This window comes from Myotis myotis, unplaced genomic scaffold, assembly GCF_014108235.1.
Source record: "Myotis myotis isolate mMyoMyo1 unplaced genomic scaffold, mMyoMyo1.p scaffold_m19_p_2, whole genome shotgun sequence".
NCBI classification, from domain to species: Eukaryota; Metazoa; Chordata; class Mammalia; order Chiroptera; family Vespertilionidae; genus Myotis; species Myotis myotis.
Window position 1 is genome coordinate 172028042 of NW_023416324.1, and position 22192 is coordinate 172050233.

The window sequence follows — 22192 nt, forward strand, 5'->3', positions numbered from 1 at the left end:
GCTCCAATAGGCACTCAGTAAATACCTATTACAGAAAATTAAAAATCTCTTATCACTTTTGATTCTATTAGATTTCTACTTTTTATCATTATTTGAACCAGAAAGATAATTTTAAATTTTCTTTAAACTTTTTTGAGGTTTGATGTGTTTTGCTAGTGAAAATTGGTAAGTGTCCTATTTACATAGAATTGTGTTTGTTTTATTTTTTTGGTGGTTATCTAGATCTTAAAAAAAGGAAAAAAGCAAGACAAAACACTCTTAACTTTGGGCTGGAATCAGGAGGAGGGAAACAAAAAAAGGTGAGAGAGGAAGAAGGGAAGGTAGAGAGATTCCGTACATTTCTGATGGAAACATCACCCACAAACCCTTGATTTAGAGCCCATGATGAGGTCCTGGTGGTAGGGAAGGCCCACTTAAGGGATCCCCGCCTGTTCCAGAGTTGCACTATGAGTCTCCATGGTAGAGCGTGCTCTCTGATCAACTGGACTTTGCTGCAGGATGGGTGTGGCTGAAAGCAGACTACTGTGAATGAACCAGGAGTGAGAACATTAAGATCAAACTTTATTTCACCCAGAAACAGAATGATAAAATGGCATTCTTCTCTATTGACATTCTATCCCATCTTCTTGTCCTTCCATTCAGGGCTGCTGACAGGTTGCTGGGGTTATTGTGCCAGGCGTGGAGATTCTGCCCACTGGTCAAGAGGCCACACTCTCAGATGTTGGCTGTGCCCCTGCCTCCCGAGGTCGGCCCTTGTACACGCAGGGCCTTAGTTGCTTCTGTAAGTATAGTAAAATTCTGTTAATATGGTGTTATCATTCAACAAGAGAAGAGTGAAGCAACCAGTTGTCAAGAGGAGACTTTTTCCTGACATCATTGGTTCTTTATTGAAAAGTAAAGATAATATTTGAAATGGAATAAAAACTCAAAGGATCAAATGCATCTGATAACTTGGAGTAGCAGTGGCATATGCCTCCACAAGCAACTGTAGGTGTTTAAAGCCCTGTCTTGTTTATCTAGGCAGAACACAGCAAGGATTATGAAGTGCGTTCTTCCTTCATATTAGAAGCAATTAAAGACAACCATATTGTCTTTTTTTTTGGTAAAAATCAGCGCTCTTCAATGTCATAGCCAGGTATTAAATGCTATGTTAATATTGAAGAAAGGATGAGAATGAATATCTTTTTCTCTTTAATTGATTTTATAATTTGTGGATATTTCTTAATAATACTCCTCTAAACTGGAGAGGTTTTTCTTCATCTGGAAAAATTGGGAGGTTGAACTACATAATACCATGGCACATTATTTATTAATTGATACTAATTCTATTAGCACAATTACAGTTTTTATACCAAAGACCCAAAATAGCTTTATGGACTAAATATATATGCAGCATGTGCCCACAATTACTTTGTTGGGCTGAAACATATTAGGTCATGTTCACAAGCTTGAAACAGAGCCTTTATATAATGTCTGTGTTAGATTACATATATACCTATACAGGGAACCCGCCTCATAGAGTTGTCAAGAGAAAAATATGTGTGAAGCCCTCAGTACAGTGCCTGGGACAGAGCAAGCACTTGATCATACTACTATCCACTTCAGGATCTCATTATCTTTGTAATTTTTAGTGTCTCATCCTTAACAATGGGAAAAGTCTTGCTTACCTCCCAAGATTCTCTTTAGAATTGGAAAATGATAAAAACCAATGCTTCTCACACTTGAATGTGGGTATGAAGCCCTGGGGACCATGTTAAAATGCAGATTTGGATACAGTCGATGTGGAGTGGAGTCTGAGATCTGTATTTCTCCCAAGTCCCATGGATGGAGACAGATGCCAGTGAAGCATCTCAGGCACATCTTAAAGCCCCAGAGCTAGTATTGGCTCTGCAAGGCAGGGGCTGCCCTTCATTAAGAGAGAGCCTCCTGAAGGATGGGACACTGACAAAGGGTGAGAAGTGATTAGGGGACTGACTGTTGTTTTCCTTTCTAGACATAAAAAGGAGAGGTCAGCACAGAAATGTGAGAGTTCTCTCCATTCTAAAAAGATAGTCCCCCAATTCATTTAAATAGTGGTTCATTTTCAACCCCAAATAGGACTTTGCAGAATGAGCAAAATTTAAATCATACCTTTCCTAGTGATTGACATTTGACAGTAGAGTCAATTTTATTCTCCCAAGGTACCACATAAACATCAGCAGTGCATCTTAGAATTTCCTATCCGTGAAAACAAAGGCCAAAAGAGAGAACAGTGTTATTCATGAAATACTTAAACAAGTATAAAATATCAAGTAGATTTCCAGGGAATAAGTAGAGAGTTGCATGACTACTCACTCCAAGTTTATTGATCTCACAACTTTCAGTCAACTCTTTATTACTTTCCTTGGAACATGTGGTTTCCCTGGCCGTAAAGTCAATAAAATATTTTGATCCAGCCACCACCTGGAAAATTAATTAGCACAAAGTAGAACCTTCATTAATATTATATAATAAATGATATGTTTTTGCTCTAAGGGATCTTAGGGGAGAATATTAAAATTTTAATTAAACACTGCTCAAATGAGAGGTATACAAATAAAGTACAAATGTTTGACAAATAAACTCTTAGTTTCTATACATGTGTAAAATATTTGGCTGTTGTTTGGTCTACAATTTTTATTTTTATACTTTTCTGAGTTTTATTATTCAATAACATTCAAGCGCTCAAGTTGTAATAGAATTTAAGAAGAGTAGGAAGAAAAACTTAAACATTTTCTTTAAGTATGGTTTATTGTCTTTCCAAGTCTTGAATCAGAGAAATACCGAGTTAGTGTCACTACAGAAATTGTGGGTTAAATTATGTGATTAGGAAAATTCTTTGGATTTTGTAGTTTGCCTCTCTTAATTGTTTTATATTAAGAAACCATTTTAATCTCTATCAATAGTTTTTTAAACTGGATTTTTAGAGGGAGAGGAAGGAAGAGGGAGAGAGAGAAACACCGATCAGCTGCCTCCTGCATGCCCCTTACTCGGGATCAAGCCCACAACCTGGGCATGTGCCCTTACTGGGAATTGAATCCACAAGCTTTTGCTGCTCAGTAGGATTGTTCAACCAACTGAGCCACACTCGCCAGTACTGTAGCAACAGTTTTAATCTTTATACAATGCTGTGTCCACAATGAATATTTTGTGGCCCAATTTATTTATTTTATATGAAAGAGGCACACTTTATTTATTTAAAAAATTAAACTCACACTGCTTTTTAAAATGCACTGACTTCAATAAAATTGCACATATGGCTTTTTAAAAGTCATTTCAAAATGCCATATCTTACATCTCTTACACTTAAAAAATACACTTGGTAAAAATGACTTTAAATTGTATGTTAAAAAGTTAGTTGACATGGCCCAATTTGTAGTTCAAGTTATTCAGTACTTAATTCTAGGATCTAAATGTGTGTGTGTGTGTGTGTGTGTGTGTGTGTGTGTGTGTAAAAGAACACATGAATATATCAGTTGACCTGGAGAGATGACTATTATTTTTAAAAATGAAGTTCCAGCCCTGGTTGGTGTGGTTCAGTTCATTGAATATAATCCCAGGCACCAAAGTGTCCTGAGTTTGATTCTCAGTCAGGGCCCATTCCAGAGTTGCAGGTTTAATCCCCAGGTGGGGGGCGGGAGGGAGGCATGCAGGAGACAGCGGATTGATGGTTCTCTCTCCTTCTCCCTTCTTCTCTCTCTAAAATTAATAAAAGCATATTAAAAAATAAAATAAATGAAATCACAGGGTAATAGTAGAATGTCGTTTGAAAAAGCAAAACACAGCTGCCTTCCCTTTCTCTCTGTTTTTTAAAAGCATGGAAAACGTGTGGCGGGAGGAAGAGAGCAGGAGAACAGAGTCATAGGAAGAGCTAAGCTCCCCCTCTACTTTTTCTGGCATTGATCTGCTGGGTAAACATGGTTACATTTTTAAGAAAAATTTGATACTTAACTTTTAAGACTCCAGGTATAGGTGTAAATGGGGAGGAAGGTTCTAAGAGGGTTATAGGGTCTATATTTTGGTGATCATAAGTTTTCTTGCTCAGTTTAGAATATATCTTAATCCAATTTTCTGTAACAATAATGTTGATCACAGTAATGTTGCCTAAGAAACTGGACAATATGTGACACAAACCACAACTGATGGCTCAACTCTATTCAGGGTCAAGAAGAAGGAATTAAATATATGTAAATCTTCCATTTGAGGGCCTCAGGATGGCATCTATATTGCCGTTATTATCAGGTGTCATTTTTATCAAAAGTCTTCCCTGCTCAAACCCATCCTGCTCAACCTTTGTTTTTAAAGTAGAGATAACCACATAGCAAAATAAATTCCAAATGTATTAACAATTTAAATTAAAGAAATAAGCTCAAAAGATATAAATATGTACCCATCAGGTCTCAAGAGAAAGAAGGCTTTTCTTAGGTGAAAACCAGAGGAAGAAAATATAAATGGAGAAAAAAAGTCTAAATTTGTTCAGACAGAAAGGACAACTGATTCTCAAACATCACAGCAAGCAAAGTAAAAAAATAAAAGCTGGGGAAATATGGTATAAGATTAATATTCTTATGCATGTAAAGCCCAACATGAAAAAATGAACAAAATACATGAACAAGTATTTCAGAAAATAAGTTTAAATGATCATTAAGCCAGAAACAAAAAATGGTCATTAAGCCAGAAAAAATGACTATCTTCATTAATAACCAAAAAAAAACCAACAACGCAACAGCATTGTTAATCTCCCATATGCTGTCAAGGATAAAAGACAGAGGTGATACCTGGTATTGGCCACGTGTGGGGAGCACACAGTCTCAGTCACTGTTGGTAGGAATAGAACTCAAAGCAAGATGATCAAGGTCCTATGGCCAGGTGGTATGAATGTAAATTGGCATAATTGCAAACAGTTTGGCAATTTGGCAATTTGCATCAGAAGTCTTAGACATACTATACATACGCCTTGACATTTCTAGTACTTTGTTAAAGGAAAACTTCCTGAATGTGCACACACAGAGGTCCTTGAAGTTTATTCATCTGAGCAAAAACAGGGAGGAATATGGACAACAGTGGGGACAGTGGCGGCAGAGGCAGGGCAAAATAAATGGCCTATGACAGAAATCACAATATTCACATGTGCAAATGGAGAATTTAAGAAACATTTGGCATCTGAAACCAGCTTGAAATGGACATGCATCCAAATAGGACTAAATATGCAAAGCCAAGGCAAGACCAAATCTGTAAAATAAATCTTTGGCAAAAATTGGTCATTTGGCAAATTCATCACATGGTAAATGGATTTCGAGTAACTCGGCTGCTTCCAGCAGGGCTTCCTTGAATAATCATGTCAGAACAGCCAAATTGTTCTCTTTAAATGTAAAAACCAGTAAAGATTCATCTTTTGTAAGTAAGTTTGAGATTCTCAACATATTTCAAATTGACTTGGCAAGTGAAGGAATGACAGTTCCCTTCAATTAACAACATTGCCTATTGTTGTTCCTCTAGCATCCTCAGCATAAACAAAACATACCACGCTAGAATATTGATTCATTAATTTACAGAGAACTATAAGTACTATGAAGACTAGATAGTCATGTATAAAATGAGTGTTTCTCTCCTGACAGCAAACCTCTGATATGCAATATATGGTGGAGTAGATGGTATTCCTGCATCAAGAATAAGGGAGATTCACAAGAAAGCAGAAATATGAAGTGAGAAGAAAAGCTGACAAACACAAGAATAGCATTGGGGGGTGTGGGTGGGTAAGAGAGCAACCAAAGGACTTGTATACATGCCTATAAGCATAACCCATGGACTCAGACACTAGGGAGGTGAGGGCGTGTGCTAGGTGTGGGAAGGGCAGGGGAGAGGTCAATGGAGAAAAAAGGAGACATATGAAATACTTTAAAAGTAAATAATTAAAAAAGGATATATGCACCCCTATGTTCAAAGCAGCACAATTTATAAAAGGTAAGATTTAGAAACAGCCTACGTGTCCATCAGCAGATGAATGGCTTAAAAAATGGTGGTACATCTACCCAATGGAATACTATGCTGCTGTAAAAAAGAAGGAACTCTTAACATTTGCAACAGTATGGATGGAGCCAGAGAGCATTATGCTAAGCCAAAGAAGCCCATTGGAGAAAGATAAATATCACATGATCTCACTCATTGGTAGAATATAATGAACAACATAAACTAATGAACAAAAATAGATTCAGAGACATAGACGCATCGAAAAGACCATTTAACCTCAGAGGGAAAGCAGGGGCCTGGAGGGTAAGAGATCAATCAAAGGACCTGTATGCTTGCATCTAAGCATAACCAATGGAAAAAGACCTTAGGGGGTGAGGGAATGTGCTGGCAGTTGGACCGGCCTGGGAGAGGTTAATGGGGGAAAAGGAGTCATATGCAGTACTTTAGACAATAAAGAATTCAAATTAAACAAAAGAATTGCATGGATTGGTGAACCATGTGAGTACACCACTAACATGGGTCATGTGTCCCTGAAAGGAGGGAGAAAGGTTGTGGTGTCAGGGGCAGGAATAAGTGCCTGAGTAGGAGAGAGAGCAAAGTGTCAGTTTTGACTTATTTTAATACCATTTGGTTAGGTTTCCCCTGCAGTAGAGAAACTAATACAGGAAATTAGAAGATGAAAGTAAACCCCATTGTGCCATCACCTAAAGCCCACCACTGTGAATAGTTGGAGGCATTTGTTTCCTTTCAGTATTGTTTTCTGTACTTTTTATAACACACCTGACAACAGAATGTATAGTCAATTTTATGGCCTCTTTTTTCCCCACTGCATATTTTAACACAAGGCATTTCCTACATCAAGAACTCCTCACAACGATGCTTTAAAATTGCTCCTTGATACTCTATTTTAAGGATATGCCAGACAGTATTTGATCATTTCTGTATTATTGATCGTTTTGACAGTTTACCATGTTGTCTTTTATAGTTAAAGCTGCAATGAGTATCATTGTCTATAAAGACTCTATTTTAAATTTCTAGAAATTCAATTACTGAGCCAAAAGTATGAATTGTTATAATTGAAGTACCCCTCCCCCCATCAGATTATGTTGGTTTGCTGAAACAGTTTGGTTTTATTTTGATTACTTTTGTTGGTTCTATTTTGTTCACATTTAGGGAGGCCAGTTTTGAGGTTTATAATAGGAATCTGCCCATGAATAGATTACTCAGATGCTGTTAGAGTTGGAAGAAATTTGGGCTCTTCTCACCCAGCCATTCATTTTACAGATGGGGCCACAAGACTGAGTGAGTCTGAATGACAGCCCGGGGTTACCCAGGACATGAGGGCTGAGGCTCTGGTAGAACTGGGTCTTCTGACCCCCAGACTAGGATGCTCCTTATCTTTTGACAGGGCATGGAAGAAAAGATGAAGCCATAGCAGTGGTTCTCAACCTTCCTAATGCCGCGACCCTTTAATACAGTTCCTCATGTTGTGGTGACCCCCAACCATAAGATTATTTTTGTTGCTACTTCATAGCTGTAATTTTGCTACTGTTATGAATTGTAATGTAAATATCTGATATGCAGGATGTATTTTCATTGTTACAAATTGAACATAATTAAAGCATAGTGATTAAACACAAAAACAATATGTAATTATGTATGTGTTTTCCGATGGTATTAGGCTACCCCTGTGAATGGGTTGTTCAACCCCCGAAGGATCGCGACCCACAGATTGGCGACCCACAGGTTGAGAACCACTGTCCTAGAGGGTACATTTGTGGGCTGGAAGGACACGTAGGCAAGGGGGAAGTGACATGGAGGTGAGAGTGTGAAGAGAGTCTGGGTGATGATAGACTGACATGTGGCTGATCCCAAGGCACTAAGTGATGCTACAACAAGGAACAACTCTAGAGAGGCAGAGAATAAGAGTAGCTTTTCCTTGCCCTACATTTTATTAATTATATAATAGTTGCTAGAATTTATATAACACTTTAAATTTCGAGAAGATAATGTATTGACATATATTATATCTCTCTTTGTTTGTTCCATTTATTTATGAATACACTGGTTGCTTCTTGCATGTGCCCTGACGGGATTGAACCTGCAACCTTGGCATATAGGGATAATGTTTTAACCAACTGAGTTACCTGGCCAAGGCTTATTTGAGTCTCACCCCAATCCTTTAAAGACAGAAAATGTTCTAAATGACTTTTTCAAGGCCACATAGCAAGCATATAGTGAGGTTGAGACTTGATATTCAATTCTTTTTACCAGGTACACTATTTCCCCCCTCCAAGATCAGCGGCAATATTAGTAAGCAGTTCGCACATAGACTATAATATCACTATTTTTGTAGCTCAATTTACAGACCTGTGATGTTGCTCTGTGCACAATGTCAATCTTGAAATAGAAAGTTGAATTATTCTCTGCATTAAGGTTTGTAATGGAATGAGTCAGAGCATCCTTCAGATTAGGGCAGGGCTTTGTGGTCAATAGGTATCTCTTCGGGGCAGCCACGGCAATTTCTGCGAGATGGTGGTACAAAATCCTCCCCTGAAAGAAGAATCAGGTTTTAAGTCAGTGTGTGTACTGAAGGAGCAGTCTAGCCTAGGACCTCTCCTGCACATTGTCCAGCACTCATTTATATGGGGCCATGTGCAGCCTAAGGCCAGTAGTGAGTGGGTAGAGGTTGTCTGTGTGACCTTCACCTTACTGCCTGCCCTCTTTTCCTCTCCTCAGAGTCAAGGGCATTTAGGGAAGCCTTCCATCAGAAGGTGTTAGTTAGTACACCTTCAATATCAATGTGCTGCACTGTTCCTATTTTGCATTTTTGAAAGAGTGTAAAAAAGCAATGCTTAATTTAAAGGAATGATTCTCTAGTGGGAAAATTTTAAGTCCTCTGATTCTGGTGAGCAGGGAGCTTCAATGATGCTTCTCACTGTGGAATGTATGCAAATATCTTCCAAGTATGAGAAAAGCCAACTCTTGGTATAAGAAACACTGGTTTGACCATAAACTTGCACTATCTCACTTTCCCCCCATTATAACATGCAGGAGAAAAAAAGTATTTAATTGAAAGAACTTATTCTGAGTAATTAAATAGGAGATACAGCTTCCCCAATTTATAACACCTGATGTAGTGACATCTTATACACAAGGAAGACCAGCTGACATTGCATCTGGAGATCAGCTTTGCCCAAAGAACATAAATCTTTTTCTGTCACCATATTCCCTCTGGCCACTTGCAGAGCAGTCCCAACTGCATCAGCTACACCACAGCTGTGCAGAAATAGGGTACAGCTGTAAGGGTTGTTGATTATATCATGGGACCTAAAGCACAATTCCTATAAAAACCCCTAGCCAGTTGTCTGGGATCAACATGTACTACTAGAGCACAAACATGTATTATCGCATACCTGGTAAAATCTGACACTTCTGTGAGAAGGAAGCAATTCTTAGCTGAGGATCCACGTATGCAAGATCTGTACATTCAACGGTATCCTAGTTTTTCAAAAGTAAATAAGTTAAAAATGTTTTTAAGAACTTTTAAAGTAAACAACTAGTAACATTAAATATAGGATGTTGACTTTACATAGAAAACAAAACAAAACATAACCTCATTGCAAAAGAGAGAATAAGAAACAGTTAGGTATTAACATCAACAACAAAAAATGTACTTACACAAACATATGAAATAAGATGACAAGAATACCTAGTATAGAAATAATAATCATATAGCCCAGGAAGCATGGCTCAATGGTTTAGCATCAACCTATGGACCAGGAGGTCATGGTTTGATTCCTGGTCAGGGCATATGGCCACATTGCAGGCTTGATCCCTAGTGTGGGGTGTGCAGGAGACTGCTGATCAATGGTTCTCTCACTCATCAATGTTTCTATCTCTCTTGCTCTTTTCCTTCCTCCTTGAAGTCAACAAATTATATTTAAGAAATAATATATTTGAATGGGTAAAATTTCTTTTAGAAAAACAAAGAATTCAGGACCAGCCCGTGTAGTTCAGTGGTTGAGTGTCCACCCAGGAACCAAGAGGTCATGTTTAGATTCCTGGTCAGGGCACATGCCTGGGTTGTGGGCTGAATCCCCATAGTGGGATATGCAGAATGCAGCTGATCAATGATATTCCCCTCTCATTGGTATTTCTATCTCCCTATCACTCTCCCATCTTTTCTTTCTAAAAATCAATAAAAACATTTTTAAAAAGAGAAAGGCAAAGACTTCTGTATTAAGTTAAAAACAAAATTAATGCATTACATTTTTCAAGAATAATATCTTGTAATATAAAAGATAAAGGTAGGTTACATATAATGAATGATCAAAACTATATGAAGCAAATATAAACAGAAAAAGGATCTTGAGTATTATTAATATTGGACAAAGTAAACTTCAAGGTAACAAAAAACTCAAGATGGTAGTAAACAAGATAATTTTATTTTTATAAAGATATAGTCTAGAAGCATGGAGTTAAAATACATAAAGCAGAAATTAGATATATATGTGTAGAAATAGATTAAAATAATGGTGGTGGAGAAATTTTATGTACAACTATAAATTTAAGATAGACCAAATGGATAAAAAATAAATAAAATAATAAAAATATATTTAGGTGGTATTTTCATTTGATCCATATGACTTAAATGATATTTTTATAAGTATGATATAGATATTTTTAATTGCTTTCACATTAGGTTACAAGAAAGGCTCAATAAACTTCCAAATTGAATCAATACAGGTCATGTGCTTTGACTTTAGCACCAAAAGAAAAAAGTTCCTAAAAATATATTTAAACAAATAAACAAGAAACTACTTCCTTTTCTCACCTCCAAACAACATAGATGTTTTATAGATGAATAATTTTTAAAATTAAAGAAACATTTAGTTCCTTCCTATGTAAACTGTTTCTGAATATAGGAAATAGTGGCAAGCTACCCAAGCCAAAAAATAGTGGCTAACCACCTAACTAAAAAATAGAAGGCAGTAGGGAAAGCAGAGGAGCAAATATGACATGGACTGACTCCATAAAAGAAGCCATAGAAATGAGTCTATAGGTGCTCAGCAGAGCTGTTGAGGTCAAGACAGTGTGGCCATCACTCATTCACAGGGTCACTAGGAATCAGAGCTGACTCAACTGCATGTAACACATACTCAATTCATTCCAGGAAACTTCTAGAGGCCCAGGGCATGAAAATTCGTGCACTCAGAGGGGTCCCTCAGCCCAGCTTGCGTCCTCTAGCAGTTTGGAACCCCTCAGTGGATGTCCACCTGCTGGCTTAGGCACCTAGGGAGTGGGCCTAAGCTGGCAGTCAGACATCCTTCTGGCAGCTCAGGAGCCCTTGGGGCAGCGATTCTCAACCTGTGGGTCATGACCCCTTTGGCGGTCGAACGACTCTTTCAAAGGGGTCACCTAAGACCATTCTGCATATCAGATATTTACATTATGATTCATAACAGTAGCAACATTACAGTTATGAAGTAGCAATGAAAATAATTTTATGGTTGGGTCACAACATGAGAAACTATATTTAAGGGGCCAGAAGGTTTGGAACCACTGGCTTGGAGGATGTCTGACTGATGGCTTCAGCCTGCTACCCAGTGAGAGCAGGCCTTAGCCGTTAGTTGAACATCCTTAGCACTGCTGCAGAAGCGGGAAAGGCTCCCACCACTGCAGCTACCCTATAGCTGGCTTCTGGATGAGCGGAGCTCCCCCTGTGGAAATGCAGTGACCACAAGGGGGCATCTCCAGTGTTGAGCATCTGCCCCTTGGTGGACAGTGTGCACCATAACGACTGGTCGTATTGCTGTTAGGATCAATTTGCATATTGCCCTTTTATTATGTAGTATAATCTGGATACTAAAACCTGAAAAAATAGAATGCACACACAGCCACGCCTAGAAAACTGCCAAACCACTTTCACTTATAAAGAGGTAGACTTCTTGAACTAAAAATAAAATCCAAATGCATATTTAAAGAATAACTAACTCTAAGCAAATAGTTTATGAATCTAAGTTTACTATTAGGAAACTTGTCAAAACAAAATAACAGATTGAATTAGAAATACATAACATGATATTTTTTCAATACATATTTAAAGCATTTGCTAAATTCGAACACAAATTTCTTTTTTTTCTTAAATTAAAAAAAATTTGTTGGGGTGACATTGGTTAATTATATAGGTTTCAAGTGTACAATTCTATAATACATCATCTGTATATTGTATTGAGTGTTGACTACCCAAAGTCAAGTCTCCTTCTGTCATCACTTATCCTCCCTTAATATTCTTCTATTTTCCCCCAACCCTTCTCTCTGGTAATCTGTGTCTGTGAGTTCTTGGGTTTTGTTTTGTTTTGTTTTGTTTAATTCTTTCATCTTTCTCACCTAACCCCACTCTAGTCTCCCCTCTGACCGCTGTCATCTGCTCTCTGTATCTATGAGTCTGTTAACACCAATTTCTTTTTTTTTTTTTTAAATATATTTTATTGATTTTTTACAGAGAGGAAGGGAGAGAGATAGAGAGTTAGAAACATCAATGAGAGAGAAACATCGATCAGCTGCCTCCTGCACATCCCCCACTAGGGATGTGCCCGCAACCAACGTACATGCCCTTGACCGGAATCGAACCTGGGACCTTTCAGTCCGCAGGCCGACGCTCTATCCACTGAGCCAAACCGGTTTCGGCACCAATATCTTATTTAAAAACTAAACAAACTTCTTTAAAAGCAGGAATGCAAGGATGCTTCTTTAATATGACAAGAATGCCTACCTGGAACCCATAGCAAATATTATAAATGACAAAATTGTAGAGGCTTTCCTAATAAAATCAGGAATGAAACAAAGATGTGTGGAATATCTCTGGAAATTTGATCAATTCATTGAGACATAGAACAAAACATAAGCATTGGGCCGAAACTGGTTTGGTTCAGTGGATAGAGCGTCGGCCTGCAGACTCTGGGGGGTCCCAGGTTCGATTCCGGTCAAGGGCATGTACCAGGGTTGTGGGCACATCCCCAGTAGGAGATGTGCAGGAGGCAGCTGATCGATGTTTCTCTCTCATCGATGTTTCTAACTCTCTATCTCTCTTCCTTCCTCTCTGTAAAAAATCAATAAAATATATATTTAAAAAAAAACATAAGCATTGGAAAAGAGGAGATAAAACAATATCTTATTTAACACCTAGAACAATCAAAAGAATGAATGCAAAGCTGTTAGAGTTAATTAGAGCTCACTTGCTGAATATAAGCTAAATATGTCTAAATTGATACATTTATATAAAAATAACATTAAAAAGAATAAAATAAAATGAAAAACAAAATGTAATTTTTTCAGAGCAATAAACAAAAGTAAACAAACAAAACAAAACCCCTATAACACCTAGAAATAACTTTAGTGAGCAAAGTTCTGGATATATAAATAAAATCACACAACTTTTAGAAGTTTAAAATAAAACTTGACTAAGTATAGATGTATGCCAAGTTCTTGACTGAAAAGACAAAATATATACATACATCAATTCTTCTCAAATTAATTTAAATACATTTTTATTGATTTCAGGGAGGAAAGGAGAGGGAGAGAGATAGAAACACCAATGATGAGAGAGACTCGCGGGGTCCAGCGGAGGTGGGTTGTGGCAGAAGAGGGCAGTTGGGGAGATCAGGCTAGCAGGGGAAGGCAGTTGGGGGCGATCAGGCCAGTAGGGGAGGGCAGTTGGGGGCAGGCCTAAACTGCAAGTCAGACATCCCCCAAGGGGTCCCTGATTAGAGAGGGTGAAGGCCAGGCTGAGGGCCACCCCCCTCCCAGAGCAAAAATATCATGCACTGGGCCTCTAGTACGATATGTAATCTATCTTTTTTACATATCATATATCATGACCATTTTTTAAATTAAATCTTTATTGTTCAGATTATTACATTTGTTCCTCTTTTTCCCCCCCACAACTCCCCTCCACCCAGTTCCCACCCCATCCTCAGCCCTCACTCCCCACCCACTGTCCTCATCCATAGGTGTACGATTTTTGTCCAGTCTCTTCCCTCATCCCCCACAACCCTTTCCCCCCCAGGAAGAGTCAGTCCATTCCCTTTCTATGTCCCTGATTCTATTATAATCACCAGTTCATTCTGTTCATCAGATTATTTATTCACTTGATTTTTAGATTCACTTGCTGATAGATGTGTATTTGTTGTTCATAATTTGTATCTTTACCTTTTTCTTCTTCTTCCTCTTCTTAAAGGATACCTTTCAGCATTTCATATAATCCTGGTTTGGTGGTGATGAACTCCTTTAGCTTTTCCTTATCTGTGAAGCTCTTTATCTGACCTTCAATTCTGAATGATAGCTTTGCTGGATAAAGTAATCTTGGTTGTAGGTTCTTGGTATTCATCACTTTGAATATTTCTTGCCACTCCCTTCTGGCCTGCAAAGTTTCTGTTGAGAAATCAGCTGACTGTCCTATGGGTACTCCCTTGTAGGTAACTGACTTTCCTTCTCTTGCTGCTTTTAAGATTCTCTCTTTGTCTTTTGCTCTTGGCATTTTTAATTATGATGTGTCTTGGTGTGGTCCTCTTTGGATTCCTTTTGTTTGGGGTTCTCTGCACTTCCCGGCCTTGTAAGTCTATTTCTTTCACCAGGTGGGGGAAGTTTTCTGTCATTATTTCTTCAAATAGGTTTTCAATATCTTGCTCTCTCTCTTCTTCTGGCACCCCTATAATTTGGATGTTGGTACGCTTGAAGCTGTCCCAGAGGCTCCTTACACTATCTTCGTATTTTTGGATTCTTTTTTCATTTTGTTTTTCCAGTTGGGTGTTTTTTGCTTCTTCGTATTTCAAATCTTTGGCTTGATTCTTGTGATCCTCTGGTCTGCTGTTGGGAGTCTGTATAATGATCTTTATTTCAGTAAGTGTATGCTTAATTTCTAGTTGGTCCTTTATCACAACATTGATGATCTCACTAGATTTCTTGAGGGTCTCATTAAGTTTATCGGCAGTTTCTAGAAAATTCTTGAAAACCCTTAAAAGTGCGGTTTTGAACTCTATATCCAGTAGTTTGCTTTCCTCCATTTATGTCATTTGTGTCCTGTTTCTTTGTCTTGGCATTTTTTATGCTTCGCTGTGTCGATAGAGTGGCTTTCTGTGCTAAGTGTCCTATAGGGCCCAGTGGCTCAGCCTCCCCAATTACCTGAGGTAGACACTCTTGGTGCACCCCCTTGTGGGCCTTGTGCACAGTCTTGTTGTAGTTAAGACTTGATTGTTGTAGGTAACACTGGGAGGATTTGACCTCCAGGTCAATTGGCTGTGAGAATCAGCTGTGTCTACAGCGGGAGAATTCTGTGCTGAAGACACCCTTAAGGGGTCAAGATTTGCTTCAGTGGGGCTTTGGTGCTCACTGAGTCTGCCCCCTGAGTGTGTCCCTTATGGATCTGAAGAGTTGTAATTGGATGGTCCCACTCTGACCACTGGGTACACTGGCTCTTGGATCTAAGGAGGTGCTAATCAAGCCTCTGTCTGAGGCTACTCAGCAGAAGCCAGCTGTAAAGCAATGCAAGTTGCCCTGGGGCCTTGGGGCAGCAGCAGTTTGTTAAGTAATTTTCAGATTACAAAGGGCCAGGCCTTTCTTTCTTTTTTTTTTTTTTTAAATATTTTTTATTATTTTTTTACAGAGAGGAAGGGAGAGAGATAGAGACCTAGAAACATTGATGAGAGAGAGACATTGACCAGCTGTCTCCTGCACACCTCCCACTGGGGATGTGCCCGCAACCAAGGTACATGCTCTTGACCAGAATCGAACCTGCAACCCTTCAGTCCGCAGGCAGATGCTCTATCCACTGAGCCAAACCGGTTATGGCAGGGCCTTTCATATGCAAAAGCCTCCGTGCACTGCTTGGGCAGGGCGGGTTCTCAAGGGATCAACAGGGTGGGTGGAGCGAGCAGTATGGCTGCTCTCAGTCCTGCCCTCAAAGGCGCGGGCAATTGCTGAGTGTGCCTCGGAGAGAAACCTGCCCTCGAGTTCCCACCGATGCCAGACAGTCCCATTTCTCCCGTATGAGTCTGGATCCCCAGAGACTCACCCAGAACTGGAGCTCAGAGCCTGAGACCCTCTCCCGATTGAAAAAGACAATTGTGTCCTCAGTCGCCAGCCCTCTCCGCATGCACCTCTGCACCTTTGTATTTTACTTCTGCACCGCACCACTCTGAGTCTCGGTATGCTTTTGTCTTTCCTTCTAGTTGTAGAATTTCCACTCAGCCAGCCTTCCTGTGATTCTGGATGATATCCATTCCGTCTTTTAGTTGTATTTTTGAAGTGGTTGTGCAAGGCAGCAATCTCTGGTGTTTACCTATGCCGCCATCTTGGTTTTTCTATTTCCAGTAGTTTTCATCACCCTAAACCAGCCGTGGGCAAACTACAGCCCGCAGGCCAGATCCGGCCCATTTGAAATGAATAAAACTAAAAAAAAAAAAAGACCGTACCCTTTTATGTAATGATGTTTACTTTGAATTTATATTAGTTCACACAAACACTCCATCCATGCTTTTGTTCCGGCCCTCCGGTCCAGTTTAAGAACCCATTGTGGCCCTCGAGTCAAAAAGTTTGCCCACCCCTGCAAACCAACGGTCAGTAAACTGTGGCCCCTTGAGTGTGGCTCGTCCACAAAATACCAAGTGCGGGCACGCACATACACTGGGATTGAAACTTTGTGGCCACACTGAAGGGGCCAAAGAGCCACATATGGCTCACCAGCCGCAGTTTGCCGACCACTGCCCTAAACACAAATTCTGTACCCATTAAGTAATGAGTCCCCATTTTCCCTCCCTCTAGCTTTTAGTAAACTCAAATGTACTTTTGTACAAATGTTTCAATTTTTCCTCGTCCTCCCCAATACTAGTTATTTTCTAATTTTTAAAAAATTATAGCCATCTTTTAGGTGTGAAATGGCATCTCATTGTGACTTGTTTTACATCCCCTCCCCCCCAGGTAGCTAATTATGTTGAGCATCTTTTCATGTGTTTAATTACTGTTTGCATATCTTCTTTAGAGAAATGTTTATTTTAAAGTCCTTTACCCATTTGAAAATTAGGTTGATTGTCTTTTTATTATTGTTTTATAGGAGTTATTTATATATTGCATACTTAATTTTTATTAGATATATGATGTAAATAATTTCTCCCATTTTCTGGGTTGTCTTTTCACTCTCTTAATAGTATCCTTTTAACTTTTCTCCCAATTATTAAATAAATACATGCTTGATTAGAAACATTGGCAAGTACTAAAGAGTATCAAAAAGTATAAAGAATAAAAAAAAAATCAGCCATAGTTTCAACTGAAAGTCAACTATGTTTTATGTATTTGCATATTTTTTTATCACTTAATGTTTTTTTATGAGTTTACTTGAGGCAAACGAACAACATATGACAGGGAGCAATTCTCAAATGCTCCCCTCCATGACTATTTTGTTGTCGTTAATCCTCACCTGAAGATATTTTTCCATTGACTTTAGAGAGAGTGGCAGAGAAAGGGAAAGACAGAGAGAAACATCGGTGTGAGAGAAACTCATCATGGGTAGAGTGTTGGCCTGTGGACTGAAAGGTCGCAGGTTTGATTCTGGTCAAGGTCATGTACCTTTGTTGCAGGTACATCCCCAGTAGGAGGTGTGCAGGAAGCAGCTGATTGATGTTTCTCTCTAATCAATGTTTCTAACTCTCTCTCCGTCTCCCTTCCTCTCCATAAAAAAATCAATAAAATACATTTTTAAAAAAGAAAAGAAACACATCAATAGGTTGCCTCCTGCACGTGCTGTGAACCAGGGCCTGGTCTGGGCTGAGAGGAGCTTGCAACCGAGTAATGTGCCCTTGACCAGAATTGAACCAGGGTCCCTTTGGTCCGCAGTCCGACGCTCTATCCACTGAACCAAACAAGCCAGGGCCCCTCCATCACTTTTGATATTTACATTTACTTTATATATTTAAATGAATATGTATCTATAATTTTATATATTTTTTAACTTACCATATTATAACCATTTTACTAAGTCACTAAAAAATTCTGTAAACATACTTTAATGGCTGCATATATTTTACTGTGTGGATATACTGTAAGTTATTTAAACATTCCCTAATGTTGAAAACATTTCCAATGTTTTTCTATTAATAATAATGCTGAAATTAATATCTTACTGTCTGGGTTCCTCATTTTCTTCCCACATAATAGAATTGTAGAAGTAGAACAACAGACTAAAGGGCTTGAAGCAATCCCTTGCTTAAAGTAGTTTTCTGCTAAAATGCAAATATCCCTGGGATGGTCATTGTGCCTTAGGCATCTGCACATGCACTAACTACTGCCACCTTGTGATACTCTCTTGTAACATAATTTTGGTTCTGATACAGTTATGGAGGCTCAGGACTATATTTTTAAAAATAAAGAAATAAAAAGAGAGGGGAGGGGATGGGGAAAATAAGCAAAGGCAAGTTTGAAGTTAAGGAGTGTCCTGCGCAGGGCTCAGGAGCACCGGGAAGGACCTTAAGCAGGTGGCGAAGAAAGGGAGACAGGAAAGTGTGAAGACATGAACAGACAAACTTGACAGGGCATCATTTTATCTCAAGCCCCGGTTATATCTGTAAATGCTTATTGCCAGATGTACAGATCTTGTGACCAGGTAGGTAAGGCAGCTTGACTAGTGACATGGAGAATGTGGCTGTGAATTCATGCATGTCATCTAAAATCTTACAAGTCTTCCTATGCGGCTGAGTATTCCCACACCTGTAAATACAGGACACCAAATGCTAATAACATTATAATTCAATTTTTGCCTACTTACACCACTGCGAAGGGCCTTGCAGTCTTGGGTTAAGAATTTAAAATTCTCCTTGGAACAATTAGTCTGCTGAATTAAGTAAGTAACTTCATAGTTCCATCCAGACACCACCTGAAACAATGTTGAATTGAATAGTTAAAGGGCAGTTTAAACATTATTCACTGTGTTATGAGGAACTTAGAATACTGCCTGGCATATTGCAAGTACTCAAAAATATAAACTCTTAGTACTAGGCAAAAGTCATGACTGAATAAATATTGAACACTTTATGACTCTCACACTCCTCAACACACACACACACACACACACACACACACACACACACACACTCACATCTGAAAATAAAAAGCAATATATACGTGAGTTACTGTATTTTCTTAAGAAAAACCTAGCAACATCACCTCTGCCAAGCAACAGAAAAATAATGTCCTTTTGAATTTTGTGAAATATTAATAATATTCTTCTAGATGGTTAAAAACACATTGGAGCTAGAATGGCCTTTACTGATAAGTTCTCAGGTTCCCAGACAGTCAGGCAGTAAGCTTTGTGCTGCTCTATCTTGGGCTAGTCCCACCCCGATCGCTGGCTATGAACATAATTGAGTAGAACATGCATCTTGTATGAAGGGAAGTTGGATGGTCTATTAAAAGCAGGGAATGTTACTGACTAAAGTAAGTCCCTCATAATTAGACACTGAAATACAAGGAACCCAGTCAACTGTCAGTAAAGACTTAGTGAACTGGGTCAATGAAGAGGCCAGATTTCCGAGTGTTACTTTTTTTTAATGATATGAAAGCTATAATTTAGAGAGTGCTCAGAAAGCCGTGCCAACTGTTTGGGTTCCATTTCATATTTTGGAGCCATGTTTGACTCATGATGGCTAAGTGATAATGTACTTTTCTTAAAACCTTAAGGCTAGAATGATCTTTTCATCTCACCATCTCGAAGAAAAACATGTATTTCTGACTACCCATTCAATAAAACCAACCTCAGAGCCAGGGGTCTGATTAGCCACACTTTTGCCCTTTATATATTGTAGTATCCCAATCACTTTGACTCAAGAGAAAGCGCTTTACCTCCTATGCCAGTCAGATGAGGACATAAAAGAGCTCCCTCACCACCAGTAACGGAATCATAGGTTTTCTATTGACCAATGGTTTATTTTAGGTTATGAAACCCTAAACATAAAGATACAACAAATTTTAGCAATACTGTGAGAAATGGAAACTAAATCACAAACCTGTCTCTGTGCCCTTTCTACTTCTTTAAGATCAAAGAGGTGGGAATGATTAGTGTGGTTGTTAAAATGCTGAATGGCATGTCTCAGAACAGGGTCGAAGTCCGGGGGGACAGTCCTTATGGTGTGCAGGCAGCCATAGCAGTCATACTGGGAGGTCACCACAGGGCCCTCGGCTTGACAAAGAAAGAGTAGGCAAAAGGGCAGTGTTAATGAGCAAAACCCGCATTCAGATACATTGTCCTAAATAAGTAAGATAATTTCAAAGACCCTGGTAAACAACATTTCTAGTACATTCTGGTATGTATTAGAAAAAGAGAACATAGGACTGCTTTTTTGGTCAAGAGAAAAAACCTACCATTGACTTATGAACATCTTATGTGCATACTATTGTGCATAATTATTTTAAATTTCTTTAGAAATCATTATAAATTATAGAAATAATACATTAATTTATCCTCTTATAAAAAAGTAAAACAGTACAGATATAGTATTATTTATTTTTCAGTGTTAATTAAAGCTCCTTGAAGCCTCACTCAGGATATAATATGTTTTGTATCAATTCATTTCAACAAACATGTACATATTTTGCTCCTTTTGTAATATGTCAGGTGCTGAGCTAGACTGTGTGGTTATGTTAACTTGTTAGTAATGGTCACTGTGGTGTGTTGGGGAGCACAGGAGACTTGGATTGGAAAGTTGTAAGGAGGACATTCTGATAAAAGGGAAGTGTGTGGAAGGTCGCCTGCCCTGTTTATCTGAATTCCGACTTAGGGGAGACATAGGGCAGTGCCAAAATTGGCACCCCTTATTATCTCCTGACCTTTCCCAACAAGTCTGATTACATACAGACCCCAGGTCTTAACTGGAATCCCTATGCTTAATCCCTGGATGCCCTTGCATAGATGACAATGTAAACACCTGTGTCCCCCTGAGATTACTCACCCTATTGATTGTATCAAAAGATAAAAACTGCAACAAAAGGGTAACAAGACAGGCAATTGAGGCTGCTCTGGCCACTAGAGCCAGGAGCCCCTTAGCCCTGTCTTTCATAGTCATACTGTGTCTGAGTAATCTGTTCATCCATCGTTCAGGGGCTGCTGGTCAGTACTGGCAGTAGTGAAGGTGTTGAGCAAAGTGGAGTGGGAGAGACAGAACTGCAGATGGATATTTCAAAATAATTCAGCAAGAGCTTGGGAAGGCAGGAGCCCAGAGTGAGCTCAAGAAAGACTTTCATGAGGAGAAGAGGCCTGAGCTAAGAAGGGTGTAAAGTGGTCAAGGTCAACTGGGCAACATAAAGTGTGAGCCTGAGAAGAAGGAACAAAGGGAGGAATGGCTCTCAAGAAAGCAGGATGAGTCAGGGGCAGCGTGTGGGATGCGGTGTATACTTTTTACTGGGCTTAAAGCAGGGGGCAGGGACTGGCTATTGTGGTCTGGACAGTTAAAGAGAGTCCTCTGGAAATAGAAACCAAGATGGTGGCATAGGTAAACACCTGAAATTGCTGCTTCACACAAACACTTCAAAAATACAACTAAAAGACAAAACGGACATCATCCAGAACCACACGAAGGCTGGATGAGTGGAAATTCTACAACTAGAAAAAAAGAGAAAAGCACACTGAGACTCAGAGGAGGTGTGGAAGTAAAGTGCAGAGGTACAGAGGCACACGTGGAAAGAGCTGGCAACTGAGGACGTGGTTGGCTTTTTCAATCGGGAGGGAGGCACAAGCTCCCGACTGCTCTGAACACCAGTTCCGGGTGAGTCTCTGAGGACCCAGACTCATACAGGGAGAAACTGGACTATCTGGCATTGGGCAGAACTTGAGGACGATTTCTCTCAGAGGTGCTTACAGCAATTACCACGGAAGAGTGAGACCCGGGGCATCTTAGGGCAGGGCTGAGGATCAGCCATAGCTGTTTGCTCCATCCTGTTGATTCCCTGAGACCCCGCCCCACCCAAGCTGTGCACAGATGCTTTTGCATATGAATGACCTGGCCCTTTGAAATCTAAAATTACCTAACAAACTGCAGCTGGGTCAGAGAGATACAGAAAATCCAAAAGAAGACCCAAGGCCCCACAGCAGCTTTCATTGCTTCACAGCTGGGCCTCATCTGGGCACCTACAAACTCCAAACAAAGAAGAGGAATCT

General features: G+C 39.3%; 1 protein-coding gene across 1 annotated transcript in view; it reads right to left on the bottom strand.

Moving 5' to 3' along the window:
- Window positions 1-540: 540 nt before the first annotated feature.
- The window catches only part of LOC118675748 (kininogen-1-like), a 31794-nt gene continuing 10142 nt past the window's right edge, over window positions 541-22192 (bottom strand). Inside the window, 8 exon segments of the mRNA XM_036348549.1 lie at window positions 541-809; window positions 2131-2217; window positions 2335-2442; window positions 8359-8466; window positions 8468-8541; window positions 9405-9489; window positions 18809-18916; window positions 20046-20218. Coding sequence (XP_036204442.1) covers window positions 699-809; window positions 2131-2217; window positions 2335-2442; window positions 8359-8466; window positions 8468-8541; window positions 9405-9489; window positions 18809-18916; window positions 20046-20218 — 854 coding nt within the window. The 3' untranslated portion in view covers window positions 541-698.